Below are 16,129 nucleotides of genomic sequence, written 5' to 3'. Positions count from 1 at the left end.
GGATTTTTTTTTTTAATTTGTTTAAAATAATTACAAATAATATGATAACAGTAATAGCTTGATTTCCGAGTGTTCCGGATTGCTAAATAATTTTCTTAATTTAATATAGAGTATAGTACACAAAATAGATAGACTTAAGTAGGATTCTTCTCATATTTCTTGTACTTAAAATTTAATGAAATTTTCAGAATCAAGAAGACAATATCACTTAGTGATGGTTTCAGTGAGATTAAGTTTGACCGTATTATATTAGAGGCAAGGTCAGGTCAAGGTCATTACATTTCCCTGGACATTTTAAAGATAAAAAAAAATATTGTTGCCAATCATGCGATCCCTACCTTTATTTCCAAATTGAATGTTTTCCTGTTTACATAAAAAGATACCACCATATACGGCCTATAAGATGATATTACCAAGTTGACATAAATAATTTAACTAAAATTGATAATTGACTAATTCGAATATTCTATACTTTTCTTAAATTTTTTAGGATAAATTAGTTATTTTTATATACTTCTTATATTTAAATATTTCTTATTTTCAAATATGGTAAAGATATCACATAAAGGTACAAAATGATACAAAAATAAAAAGTTTTGATCGTTTATACTAAAAGAGGAAAAAAACACTTTTTACGGATTTTGGCTCAAATCTGTACTTAGATTGGAAGCATTTAAAAGGTAAACTAGTTCTAGTTTGTTTGAAAAACCATCTTTATTTGTTATATTTGGAAACTTTAGTCCCTTATTGATTAATTTAACTTACATTTGAAAATTTCTTCGAGTCTTTGATTGTGTAGAATTATCACTGAATTGTTCTATAAAAAATTTGAGTGGCAGAAACGAAGATATTTTCATTCGCCACCGTTCCGTCAAAAATATAGTCCCTGCTAAACGGATTTTACAACTTCTAAAGTAGTGCAATCGTGATGAGGAAAGAAAAATATGGTCGATCTTTTAAATCTCTTACACCTAAATATATAAGAAATGCATGCAAGTATACTTTGAATATTTCATTTAGTCAGATTTTAAGCATGTTTCCTGGGTTTTTTCCCCTTTTTTTCTAGGACACAAAATCTCTATTTATTTGTAATTTGAAAGAAATTCAACTGCACTTAATCTTCTAAAAAATTCTATCCAACCTCTTTGCTACGTTACAGTTAATTTCCACATGCATAAATACACGTATCATGCATATATTTATTAAATTTATTCATATCTAATTTAAACAATAAAATGTTTCTTTGGTTGTTAGTATATGGAAATTAACGTCGTGGCTGTTGCAGAAAAAAAATACAAAAACCGCGTAAGCGATATTTTAAAAAAAATTGTTGATTTTTTAACTTATTTTTTCTTGTACTTTCCGGCTGTAATATAGAATGAAGCAATTTCGTGGAATTCAAAATGATGTCAATAGTAACCACGATATGATTGCTTTAACATCATTTTAAAGTAGAGGTCAAGATACTGGCGAAAAACTATTTTTCGAGAGACTTTGGGCAATATTGATACATTTCCCTTTTCTGAGATCTATGAAAAAAAGACCTCGGAAGTTTATACCTGACTTTCTCCATTTTCAATGAAAATGAAGTTTAATTTTTTTTTTCATTGAGTCTCCCTAAAATTATGTCCCGATACATTTTATTTTACGAACTTATATTTTAAAACAACTATCAAAAAGAACTTGTTTCTCTAATTTGAGAAATCTATAGGCATTTTTCATTTATTTTTTGAACCTTGACCTCATAATTTTTTTTAATCTGAACCAGTTCGAAGTTCTTGTCTTACCGTCTTACAGAAAACAATTCAAATTCAAACTTTTTATGACTTTAAAACTTAAATGTTAAAATATAGTTGTATAGCTATGTATTTTTTAAATATTTATTTAAGATATATTGTCTTGGTTATATTATAAGAATTTTTTAATTCATTGTGATAGTGAAGAATATCAACGAATTGTGTAGAATATCAACGAAAAACAGTCGGATGTCAGCGTATCTAGATTTACCGTATGCCCATATTATCTCGTCAAAGACGAGAGCGAAGAAAATAAACAAACTCCGCCCCTTCCTGTCCATCACACACTTCCTCTTCCCACAGAGACGGGAGAGAACAACAGGATTGATTGTATTGGTGCTGGTGTGTATTGCTACACCTCTTTACTAAAAGTATTACGATGGGAAAATGGGCGGTCATCTCTTCGGATCCAAAGACAGGTCGAGGCCTGTTAGCCAAGTCGGATTTTCCGATTGGTTGTTTCCATATAAGGAAAATGATGCAATGTTTTCAAACAAATCAAGCGTATATCACGGTTCACGTGTGCAAATTACTATTACTACAGATTTTTTGCGGGAAACGTTCACAACTTTATCCTGAGAGGTAGGTAATTGTTATTCAGCAAAGTTATTGACTTATCTAGTAAAGGCATGAAAGAGTGTTCATTGATTATAGTGAGAATTATTAAAATATACTGAAAAAAAAAATGTTAATAGGCGAATATTCCAAAATGACGTAATGTTTAATTTATGCATAAAGTCAAATGCAAAATAAATACTAGTAATTTACTTGTTATATTGTTTTTAATTTTCAAAAGATCACAATAATAATTTTTAACTTGTATGGAATTACCCATTTACAATTTACGAAGTCATACATTTACGATGAAAATATATTTATTATTTAATGTTGGCAATTTTCCAGCTTTGTGTTGAATTTATGTAGTAAAGATCAATTATAGAGACACTTCCTCTATATACAGTCGTCAAGCATAAACAGACTCGATTCTGATGGTAGCAAAATAAAGTTGTTTTTTATTCAACAGAGTTCCGATGTAGTGCTCACAATGCAACAATCTTCAAAAGGAAACTCTGGAGAAGATGTAACGGAAAGTCCCTCAGCATTTTCAGTGTGTTCAAAGGACGGAAAAATTAAAAGACCTCATTCCGGAAAACGCGACAGTGGCTATCACACGGATAATTCGCCAGCAGCTCATGGAAACCAACTTATGTTTAATTTTGATGACATCCCCTCGAAATCGGGTGATCATCCTTGTCATGAAAGTTTTGAAAGTTCCGGTGTGTTTGATTTAGAAGAACAATCGTCCGGGGATACTAGCGATCAGGAAGTTGAGATGGTGTTGTCCAACCCTAATTCCCCTAGGCTTGAGCCATCGCTGCCTTTGGTCTCTCGTCCCTCCGCACCCCTCCCTGGGGAAAGTGATAGAGAGATGCGATTGGATTTGATTCAAGGGATAGTTAGTGAGCCCCGTCTTAGTATATCATCCCCATCACAGAATAGGGGGGTATCTTTCCAAAGGACCCGCTCACGGAGGCATGGCTGTTACTTTCGACCTATTGTTAATCGGTCTGTGGGAACCCAGACTCCCACCCCCACTTGCCAAATTCTGAATGATGTCATTGATCGGTTTCACCCTTATGGACATATACGAGGTAAGTTTTTACTTAAAATTATTTTGCAGTATTCAATCAAACGCGTACGTGTATTTACTTGGATTTAAATTAATTACTGCTTATAGTATGTAGTATAGTGCTTATAGAGTAGAATAATCAGAATCAAGTAGAAATTTTATTTATAATTTATATGAGATGAATATTTTTTAAACGTAATTGTCATTATTATCACCACACGGAAAACGATTTGAGGACAGAAGGTCACTGAACAGAGATTTGGTATTAGTTGAGAGTACAAACACTAGTGCTGACTTGGAGCCAAAATTATGAATCATGTGATAGTCATTGCGGAAATGTGCTGCGGAAACTGCAAACATTTGTCAAGTGAACTCCCTTTTAGTTGTGCCTCGTGTGTCACTTGTAGATCAAGAACCACAAAACCACGAGGGTGACGAGGATACTAATAATAATTATTACAAAACTTCTGATTTTATAGTACTCCGAAAAGACGAATTTGTCACCGGGGCAACTATCGTCTGCCCAAGTAAATGGGTTAACTTGACAGGAGGTTGACATTTCACTCTCATCAATCATAAGACATTCTAGATCTGATACTTTCATATATAATCTGGTGCTCTTATAAGTAGACATTAAAGTCCGTCAAATTGTGCCCTTATCTTTCATTTTTAATTTTAACTCGTACATACAGAGTATATACCTGCTTTCCAGGTGGGTATCCCCCCTCATGGGGTTACCTGCACATTTTTAGCAGGTACGGTGATTACATCAGCTTTATTTATAGATTGAAAGAAGCCTATCATCGATTACGTCCTTATATATAGTGTACAATACAGACTTTTGTTCATGAAATAATGCCAAACAAAGCTGGGCAATGATAATAATAGTTTGAATTAAAATCTGCATTATTTTAAATCTATTTATTCATTTGGCAACATATAAACTTTAAAAAAAATAATACAGTTCCCACACACTGTAGCGATGTATGCCTAACCGATTTTTACCCACCACACCCTGTCCAAATAACCAAAAATAAGCTAATACATGTATGAGACAATCACAAGTTTGAATTACAAAAATACATAGTAATTGTGTGTTGTTATGAATTAGATAAACATTATTGTAAAATGTTTGTTTCTTTACAGATTCCCTGACACGAAACCGACACAATTCAGCAGGGGAACACAATCCGTCCACCTCTAGTCCTCTCCCGGACATCATTCCAGCATCACGTGACCGCTCGGTGTCCCTCCCCGACGTCCCCTCCCTCCGCCAGCAGCAGGAGCAGGCGGTCGGGAGGGAACTCCGGAGAATCAGTGACGAGTTTCATTACGCCTTTACAACACCCCCACGGGTAAGTATTCAATACCACCCTCACCCACTCACCCCCACCCCGTGTACGTATTTAAACACCACGCTCAACGTGTGGTTATATTATATAGAATTTTAAATCTCATGCATATACATTGAAAGTTTAAAAGAGATTTTCGATATAAATATGTAGCAGTTTGTGTACTCGGTGTCCGGGAGTTGAAATGTGCACTGTGCATCATATGGCGCCTGTTGGTGCATGCATGATTACAATATAATGGAACAGGAATTAATTGAATGGTGTACGTGTTTATAAAGATAAAGTTCATGGAGTGCTTTTGCGTACGATATGCAACAGATTTGTTGAAATGCAGCATAAATGCTTTTTTTAACAACTTCATTTAACCAATGTCAAAACAACTGCTGGTTGTTTGTCAGCTTCAAAAAACATCCTGATATCTGTATAAAAGTACATAAAATGTTTATATCACGATAAGGCCGACCCGCGTGTCAGACCTCGCAGTTTACACTACGGAGATATGTGTTATAATTTCTGTAGTAACCTTGAGCTGAAAACCTCGTAACATATGCAGGCCTAAAAAGTCAAATACCGACATTATCAATATACTCAGCGTTCTAAATATGTCTAGCGGCTATGAGGGACACACTTTAAAAATTCCAATTAATTTTTTTCAATAAAAAAGTGAACTAAAAATATTGCAATGACGGTTGAGATGTTTTCTCTACTTTTTCAGAGAGCCAGTGTGTTCGGGGGACCGCGGTCGTTTCCGGGCTCCGCCAGGTTTAACATGGCTAACCTGTGGGATAGTTTAAGGAACTTCATTTCCAGTCCGGTGTCAATTCGCCATGACAATGACGATGAAAACGACCACATCGAAGATGATGTATTTCCTCCGAAATGTTGACAACGGAGCCGGAGTACTCCAACGACATTATAACATTGTATTTTGGAACTCATTGCTTCCATTGGGTGCTTTATGTAAATTATGCAATGGATTCTATACTCAAGAGTCCTATCAAGTTAATGTCAAACACCGTTAAACGACAAGAAATTATTGTAATTACGATGAAATACGCAGCATTGTTAAGGCTTGAATAAGGAGGCGGAGCCTAATTTATACGGGAAAAGTTTTCTGTGACGTCACACAAAAATATGACTTTTGTGTATTTCTCATAATACCTGAAAATGAAATAATTTGCAACTCTAAAATGTATAAGCATAATAAACAACGATATAACTTATCAATGCATTTAAAAAATTGCTAGATAAATCCCATATAGCTGGTTAAAAACAAAGCACTCATCGCGATGAACTTGTAAACATGACGTCATATTGGTAAAAATGACGTACTTTATGTGCTGTGAGAGGCAGATTGGGGAATTTTTTAACAGTGAAAAATGCGTTTTAATATTAAACGGAATATAATTTACAGGTTTTAAATAGTCGATTAATACCAATGTATAGCCTTTGTTTAGTGCGATTATTAATTAATTACCAAGAGAATGTATTTTATTAATTATGTCGTGTTTTTATGTACAGGTTACGTATATTTTACTTCAAGATGCCTCATAAAATCGTACTTTCGCAAGGGCATACACTGCATAGATCTGAATTATTTTTCGAATATAGATAAAGGGTATATTCCTTAACTTGAAAAGTGCTGCTGCTTTCTTTAAATCGAGGCCGTGATTTTATAAGTACACAAAATATTAGGTAAAAGTCAAACATATTTCGACATTGCCCTATCTACTTAAAAATTTAACTATTAAAACGCGAATTCTATTCAAAGCAGCAGCACTATTCAGAAACTACAAAGTATACAGACGCAATTAATAACTTGAATTTTTAATTTCAATTAGGGTATGGCCTTGCGATATTGAAATCTGTTAATGACCTACTTTCAGTACACAAACTATACATTCATCACGTGACTGTCCATTGATGGGACTAAACTCCATACAGTACAAAGTGGGTTATACAATGCTATTCCCATAAGTATTAAAGTCCTGACATAATAAAACAGCTTAATTAAAATAAATTAAATTCTTTAAAAAATCCCCCTTTTTCCAGGTCTATTTTCTGTTGATTTCTCATAGTAGGCCTTAACAGTGCTGCGTAGCCTGTTGTGTTTTTGCTCAGTTTTGTGGCCTAGCCCAATTTTTCTGGATCTCATTTTTTTTTTTACAAATTAGTTAGTGTATATTTTCGTTTGTATTTAAGTGTCTCCTCTTAGTTGTCAGTGCTTATATATACGTCGAATATACAGTATTTGGTGCATGTCTCTTATTTTGACATAATACTGAGATATTTTGAATCATATGTTTGGTGCAAACTCATCGAAAAAACAAGCAGTTAACAGAGCGAGTGCTTCAATATGTCGGTCTTTGAGTATTTTGTTTTCATGTTTCAATGTGTTCCAAATTTCTAAAGTTATGTTTCATGTAAGAAAAAAATCAAAACATCTCCCCTAATTATGTGTTCAGGTAGCCCTTTTTAAGTAGAATACACGGATAGTGTAAAATGTTCAGGTGTTGCGTAGCTAGCGTAATGGCGGATGACTAGTTATATAATATTGGTTACACCCAGTCCCACCGCTGGAACAGTCATTGCCACATTCAGGTTAATGGTATATTGATTTTTCAGTGTTATAAAAGGAAGATGAAAACAATATATATCCAGAAATGATTAGATAGTGCAGGAATTTATTGACTTGACACAGTCATGATGAGATAGAAGCGAGTCCTGACCTTGTATTCAATACAAGTAATACCGACTGAACAACGCCTGATAAGATCACGCAACCAACGAGAGTTAGCGAGTGTTTGTAGTGACTGGGGTGTGCAAGATTAGATCCATTGTGCAATAGAGTATCTTTTGCCTTAACTGTAAATATCAAAAATTTAAGACGAAAAAATAGAACGCACAATGAATTTTATCCCTGAATTCAGCAAAGTACGCACTCTTTAAGTGCGTGATGAGGGTTTTGAATTTTTAAATAGGATGCAACATCTGTCATTACAACTTAAATGACATTTATACTATGCTATTTCGGTCGGTTTACATACTTTTTTTGTCTTTAAATGTAAATAATATTCATAGATTGTAGTTTTTTTTTTTGTTGCACTTGTTTTGTATAATAATTGTACATATACTATTTTTTAAAAATGTCGTTAAAGGTTTCTTTGTCTATAGATCACTCTGATTAGATCTATACATTGTACATATTTTTTATGTAAATAGATGTTAGACTGAAATGATTGCTAAGTTTTCCACTGATCTCACTAACCCCAGTTAAAAGTCACCGGACTGTATTCCCCTGTCAGTCACGTGCCTATACGGTGTGCCAACCATATAATGTATAATTTATTCTTCTTTAAATTCACATTTTACGTTCGATTTGTTAAAAAATTCTCATACTGTAGATTATTTTTTTTCCTTGCCGCATTCTGTATTCTGTCTCTCTTGTTTGTTTATTCATACTCGACTTATTTTTTTCTTCAAGATTTCATGTTTCACATTTTCCACACAAGAAAAACATATACAGTTTACCACTTTTTATTGTGAAAAGGTCTCAGGAACAAACATTTATACATTAAAATGTTTTGCATATTCATACATTTATTCAAACGTACAGGTTTTTTTTACCATCCTCACAATTAAGCGCACAATGTTTGTTGCCGTCGCAGTTTTTGATATAAAACTATTTCGGGGAAGAGAGAGTTGATCCCGAGCGATTTTTTTTTATCTGTTGGGCATTGAGAGTTAATTGAGATAGTGCTGAATCGGGTACATTGAGTGATATTATGGGGTACATTGCTATATGTTTATTTTTCTTGTTTAAGAAAAAAAAACTAAAAATTGTAAAATTGTATGAATTTTCAGAAGGAAATTTTAAAAAGTTTTTTAAAGAAAAATAGAAAAATAAAATGAAGGAAACAGTTGCATATGAGTTTGTTTTTATTGGCTTGGAGTAGAGTTTCCTAAGCTTGTTCTTTTCACAGTGATGTTTATTAATTCTGTTTGTCCGCTTATGTTGTAAAATTGTAAGGAAAATAAGGGAGTAAAAGTATTATTATTTATTTTTTTATTTCTGCATAGTCTCTCTATCATGTATTCGAATGTTTTTTAGGCTTCAGTTTGAGAAATGACAGATTTAATTTGCATGCCACTCTTCAGCGCGCGTGCTGTAACCGAGAGCGTGCGTGATCTGACTTTTAAAGGGTCTGCTTGTTTTAAATAAATTTAAGAGCGCATTCAAAATATAAAAAAAGATTATTCCTTCCTAAAATTTGGATGTTTGCCAACAAGGCACAACTGTGGTTGGAGTATTATTTATAGTAACTTACGCATGTCTCTCAAAACGACTCGAAATATATATTACAAAAGGACCCCTTTCTCAAGTGTCTAGACTTACGACAAACTTCACGTCTGTGTAATGAAACATCCGAATGCCCTCCTGCCGAGGGTCAAAACCATTGTAAGTTTTACCACAACATCAGCCCTCAAAAGTTTAATGCTTTTATAATTCTACCTGGTGCACCTTAAGAAGGTAACCATAAAAGGTGTCTCATTAAGTTCAATCGCTTTTGTTCACTTTGTAATTGAATGATCAAAATCTCCCCTATGATTATAAACCTCAAATCTTATTTGTATAATATACTTCAGCTACCCAAAGACTTATATAGAAGACAATTTACATGAATCATCGAGGTCTAAAGTCGTTAGAAAAAAAATATTTTTTGATAACATCACCTTTACGTAAATTTCACTATACACTGTCTTTTAAAAGAACCATCATAAATGTTAACGCCCATAAAGTAAAATTAAATTCATTTCGAACAACATCTTCAAGTTAATAAAAATCGGTTTATCTATACTTGCATGTAGGGAACCAAAATATACGAATAAATGCATATTTGATTATGCAACTGTAAAAGTCTTTTTCCTCATTAAGAAAAAAAGTAGAACACCTTGACACTTTAATTATTTTTCAAAACATGGTGACAGATTTGTATTGCGTCACAGCGTTTACCTTTTGCGCAAAGGTGACCAACCGTTTATAAACGATGAAATAAATTTATTGCATGCAATCGAAAAAAAATCTATGCATCAAGTAATACATCTGTATTACTGATGTATATTTACATGTTTATTCAGTGTTTTGTAAATTTCTAAAACCTGAAGAAATTTCGAGAGGTAATGCTTCCATGTCGTGTATCTCCTCATTTATTTAATCTGTTCTAAACTGTCATATCTAAACTTGGCGAACAATAACAGATCTTGTTGTCTGTTCGACACCTGTGTACTAAAGAGATTTCTTTACTTCCAACAAATGAGCTCTAAATGACACACCTGGGCTGTTTACCTGTCAGGTAACCTTTGCCAGGTACACTGTATCAGGTAAAATATCCACGTGTCAGAATATCCAAAAAAAGAACAACAACAACAAAGCAAACTAATACACCTTCCAATTTATTATTATTTGTTTATTTTTTTTATAATAACAATATTTTCTAATCAAACTGTTGAAAACTGTATAAAACAAAAAACGCGCGTGCGCAAACAAGTTTCTGAACAATATTTTTTTTTCAGGTGAAGATTAAAAAAAACATACACAGGGATATATTTCTTTCTGTAAAAAAAAAATGACAAAACACGTCCGATATCTAAAAATCTGATCTGAGTGAATATACATCAAAGAAAACCTGAAATTTACACTACAAAGTGCAGCTCCAGCTCAGTCACCTTGTAATATACATCAGATATATTGGGCCCCTGCAGGGTTTGGCGCCAAAACTTACGCTTAGCAGACGAAAGTCACAAAAAATATCAGGATTATCGGTTAAATATCACTTGGTCATTCTTTTCCCTTTCTTTAGTTTGAAATTGAATGAAATCTAATTACAAAGGTTTGAGGAAGTTAAATCAATTGTTCTTAGAAGAATTCTAAATCAATGCATTCAATGTCAAATTCCCAGTTAACGTTTTCATCAATAACAGCCTATATTTTATTTATGAATCTATTAAGTGAAGTGGTTCCAGCATTTTTTATCTAGTAAAGCAGAAGTACCAAATTTTTTTTCCACGATTACAAAATGAGAAAGCCTTCAAATATATAATTGCTACTATTGCTTTTAAAATCATTCAATTGAGAAATACAATAACTTTTTATGTAATAACAATTTGATTTAATATCAAAATGTAGGCTAAAGTTTGTGCTAAAATAGGGCATCTCAATAAACCTGCCTGTAGCCTGCATGCAACAATTACATCAAAAACATAATGAAACTTTGAAAACGTGGCCATCTTTTTATTAATCAAAATAAAAGTTTATTACTATTAAAAAATTGAAAATACTCGTAATCCGCTGAGCGTAAGATTTTGCTAGAGTATTTAGATAAATGAAATAAGATAAAAATATATTATTCAATTACCCCTAAAAGTAAAACCAAAGTGAAGTTCCCTTATTTGCCACTGTGTATAATATTATGTATGTATACATGTCTTAATTTGGATCTGGACAGAGAGAGACAGAGAGATCCAAATAAGTATATCCCTTCTTAAAAGCAAAAATGAGAGAAAATAAAAGAAAATTATGGTCAGCATATTTATAATTTGCAAACTCGTTAAATAATCATCTGTATGTCTGTAATAGAAAATAAATAAAAATTACTGATTACGATTGTGATGATTTACGTATCGATTTTAACATATACAGTTAAATAGAAATATACCACAGCCTACATAGCTAAAATCAATTTACACTGAAACCATGACAGGGTCAAAATCTCAATATTATCTCAATATGTACAGACCTTCCAAATTGTTTTATTTTTCCAATAACAATGACCATATTTACCTCATCGGGAATAAGACATGTCTTTGGCATCCATTGTCTAGTTTGTATTTTATGTTTTGGTTAATGCTCGTGTTGAAAATAACTATTCACAATCTCAATTTAAAACAAACTATTAAAACAGAAAAATATAGTACTTACTGTATTATTCAAGTTGTCTGCAAACACTTGAATGAAAGTTCAAAAGGACGCAACACCCCATATTTGTGAAAGTCTTTGTTATTATAGCTTTGTAGAATAATATTTTTATTGTCAAAATACATGTACATAACGAACCTTTCTCTTATACATTCCTATCAACCATGAATGTTTCCCCCCTTTTCTCTTTTCTGACAAACGTATGAATTGTTATTATTATACTTTTATTTAATAAATGAAAACGTTGATCACATTCGCTTTATTATATTCGTTTAGAGTAATGCCTTTGCAGAACAAATTTCTTGGAACATCATAGCGAAATCATAAACTTTAGAACAATTTAAAAATGAATTACTAACCTCTACTTTATATGTCAATTTGAAACTCATTTAGAAATTGAAAATTATATTTATGCATTGCATCTTTAAATTATCCATCAGACCTTTTTCTATTATTTATACGTATGAACATTTTTTTTAATACAAGATTATTATTGACAAACAAGTTGATGAAACAAGAATATCAACAGTCTCATTTAAAGTTATCATTTCATAATTTATACGGTCAATACAATGACTTTGTCAGCAAATGCATTCTATATTATTAAGTAAAATGCTGAATGACATTTTTCATACTCATTATAAAACCATTTCCGTTAATTTCCGATCATGACAAGGAGCACACGGTGAGTGTGACTGGTCGGCATGAGATGCCCACTGTTCTGTGGCACCTGAGTAGTATAAGCCTCCTAGATAGGGGAAGATTCTGATTGGCTGAGAGAAATCACGTGATCAGTTCTGATTGGTTGAGGGGATAGGTGGGTCAACTTAGTGCAGTCCTAACCCTAACCCCTCTAACCCTAACCCCCTAGCCCTAACTAACCCTAACTAACCCTAACCCTAACTAACCCTAGCCCTAACTAACCCTATCCCCCTTAGCCCTAACTAACCCTAACCCTAACTAACCCTAACCCCCTAGCCCTAACTAACCCTAACCCCCTAACCCTAACCCTAACCCTAACCCCCTAGCCCTAACTAACCCTAACCCCCTAGCCCTAACTAACCCTATCCCCCTTAGCCCTAACTAACCCTAACCCCTTTTTTAACCCTAACCTATCCTATCCCCTAAATACAGGGTGTTTACATTGTGTTTTTTACATTGGTACGTGGGTACTACGTTTTGTTTATGCTAGCTGCACAGGTAAATGCGCCGTGTGCAAAGCATTTCAAGAATGTCATTATGACGTCACGCTTCATAGTCTAGACAGCCTAACCAGTTCAAACTGGATTTTCTGAAAGCAATCACAACCTGGATTTTTTACTGAAAACAATAACAAATAAGACACAATACAATAACAAGGGAATTTTATTCAGAATGAAAATACATACGTTTGTATACCATTGGGTTGTTTTGGGCCGTGTGCTTCAATAGGTTGGACTTACCTATTGATCCTACTATGTACGATTTTGTACACAGTCTAGTCAGCGAGCTTACCTATGCATTATTACATCATACACTTGTAAAATTAAAGTTTCATTTTCACTTTTGTTTCTAAGAAGTGAACTTAAATTTTCTGAAAATATAGGACTATTTTTTTGTTTTTTCTCTCTTTTTTCTATGATGATTGTCATGCTATGAAGCTTTTCTTGTATAAAGCTCAATTTCTCTATGACCACGGAAGTAAACATCCTGATGCATTCTTGTCATGTGAATGTTGAGACCATGTTCATTTTTGAAATCTCCTTTCTGACAAACCTATTCCACAGGTAAGTTTGTCTTATTTTTGTTTACATTTCCTATGAAGATCATCTTTGCATTTAATCATGATTTATATGTAAAGTTCTGTTTTGAATGTAACCACCCTTAGGAAAGAGAGACTTGGAAGGAGGAGCCATGCTTACTTCTCTTGTCTTTCAACTTGTCAATACTATGACGTCATTGAGTGAAGTTTCCCGACATCTGTCATTATGAATGAAATGACACGTGTCAAATCAATTCTTGAATGAAACCTTTTATTTCTTGTATGAAAGTGACTTGGATTATTGTTTTAATGTGAATATAGACTCAAAATAATATATGTTTCATACATGTTTCATAGAAGAAAATGACGTTTTCATTCAGGAATTGAATTTAACTGAATTATGACGTCATGACACCTGTCAATCAAAGCAGACGACAGAATTTCGCTTTGTCATCATGTCAAATCAATTCTTGTATGAAATGTTGACTATCTTGTATGAAAGTGACTGAAATTATGCTTTTAATATGAATATTGACTCAAAATAATATAAGTTTCATACATGTTTCATAGAAGAAAATGAACTTTTCATTCAGGAAATGAATTTAACTGAATTATGACGTCATGACACCTGTCAATCAAAGCAGACGACAGAATTTCGCTTTGTCATCATGTCAAATCAATTCTTGTATGAAATGTTGACTATCTTGTATGAAAGTGACTGAAATTATGCTTTTAATATGAATATTGACTCAAAATAATATAAGTTTCATACATGTTTCATAGAAGAAAATGAACTTTTCATTCAGGAAATGAATTTAACTGAATTATGACGTCATGACACCTGTCAATCAAAGCAGACGACAGAATTTCGCTTTGTCATCATGTCAAATCAATTCTTGTATGAAATGTTGACTATCTTGTATGAAAGTGACTGAAATTATGCTTTTAATATGAATATTGACTCAAAATAATATAAGTTTCATACATGTTTCATAGAAGAAAATGAACTTTTCATTCAGGAAATGAATTTAACTGAATTATGACGTCATGACACCTGTCAATCAAAGCAGACGACAGAATTTCGCTTTGTCATCATGTCAAATCAATTCTTGTATGAAATGTTGACTATCTTGTATGAAAGTGACTGAAATTATGCTTTTAATATGAATATTGACTCAAAATAATATAAGTTTCATACATGTTTCATAGAAGAAAATGAACTTTTCATTCAGGAAATGAATTTAACTGAATTATGACGTCATGACACCTGTCAATCAAAGCAGACGACAGAATTTCGCTTTGTCATCATGTCAAATCAATTCTTGTATGAAATGTTGACTATCTTGTATGAAACATGTATGAAACTTATATTATTTTGAGTCAATATTCATATTAAAAGCATAATTTCAGTCACTTTCATACAAGATAGTCAACATTTCATACAAGAATTGATTTGACATGATGACAAAGCGAAATTCTGTCGTCTGCTTTGATTGACAGGTGTCATGACGTCATAATTCAGTTAAATTCATTTCCTGAATGAAAAGTTCATTTTCTTCTATGAAACATGTATGAAACTTATATTATTTTGAGTCAATATTCATATTAAAAGCATAATTTCAGTCACTTTCATACAAGATAGTCAACATTTCATACAAGAATTGATTTGACATGATGACAAAGCGAAATTCTGTCGTCTGCTTTGATTGACAGGTGTCATGACGTCATAATTCAGTTAAATTCATTTCCTGAATGAAAAGTTCATTTTCTTCTATGAAACATGTATGAAACTTATATTATTTTGAGTCAATATTCATATTAAAAGCATAATTTCAGTCACTTTCATACAAGATAGTCAACATTTCATACAAGAATTGATTTGACATGATGACAAAGCGAAATTCTGTCGTCTGCTTTGATTGACAGGTGTCATGACGTCATAATTCAGTTAAATTCATTTCCTGAATGAAAAGTTCATTTTCTTCTATGAAACATGTATGAAACTTATATTATTTTGAGTCAATATTCATATTAAAAGCATAATTTCAGTCACTTTCATACAAGATAGTCAACATTTCATACAAGAATTGATTTGACATGATGACAAAGCGAAATTCTGTCGTCTGCTTTGATTGACAGGTGTCATGACGTCATAATTCAGTTAAATTCATTTCCTGAATGAAAAGTTCATTTTCTTCTATGAAACATGTATGAAACTTATATTATTTTGAGTCAATATTCATATTAAAAGCATAATTTCAGTCACTTTCATACAAGATAGTCAACATTTCATACAAGAATTGATTTGACATGATGACAAAGCGAAATTCTGTCGTCTGCTTTGATTGACAGGTGTCATGACGTCATAATTCAGTTAAATTCAATTCCTGAATGAAAACGTCATTTTCTTCTATGAAACATGTATGAAACATATATTATTTTGAGTCTATATTCACATTAAAACAATAATCCAAGTCACTTTCATACAAGAAATAAAAGATTTCATTCAAGAATTGATTTGACACGTGTCATTTCATTCATAATGATAGATGTCGGGAAACTTCACTCAATGACGTCATAGTATTGACAAGTTGATAGACAAGAGAAGTAAGCATGGCTCCTCCTTCCAAGTCT

The 16,129-nt window shown here is 32.6% G+C and overlaps 1 protein-coding gene across 1 annotated transcript; it reads left to right on the top strand.

Annotated features, from left to right (window-relative positions):
* The first annotated feature begins 1,978 nt into the window (after window positions 1-1,978).
* On the top strand, window positions 1,979-5,831 carry LOC134258402 (uncharacterized). Its single transcript, XM_062740938.1, has 4 exons — window positions 1,979-2,378; window positions 2,821-3,448; window positions 4,573-4,781; window positions 5,494-5,831. The coding sequence occupies exons 2-4, from the start codon at window positions 2,842-2,844 to the stop codon at window positions 5,662-5,664; spliced, it is 987 nt and encodes a 328-aa protein (XP_062596922.1). The 5' UTR covers window positions 1,979-2,378; window positions 2,821-2,841; the 3' UTR covers window positions 5,665-5,831.
* Window positions 5,832-16,129: the final 10,298 nt, after the last annotated feature.

The sequence above is a fragment of the Saccostrea cucullata genome, unplaced genomic scaffold, assembly GCF_032062105.1.
Source record: "Saccostrea cucullata isolate Sc308-1 unplaced genomic scaffold, CSIRO_AGI_Scuc_v1 ctg4, whole genome shotgun sequence".
Classification (NCBI taxonomy): domain Eukaryota; kingdom Metazoa; phylum Mollusca; class Bivalvia; order Ostreida; family Ostreidae; genus Saccostrea; species Saccostrea cuccullata.
The sequence above is the reverse complement of the archived record's forward strand: the minus strand, read 5'-3'. Positions and strand labels throughout refer to the sequence as shown.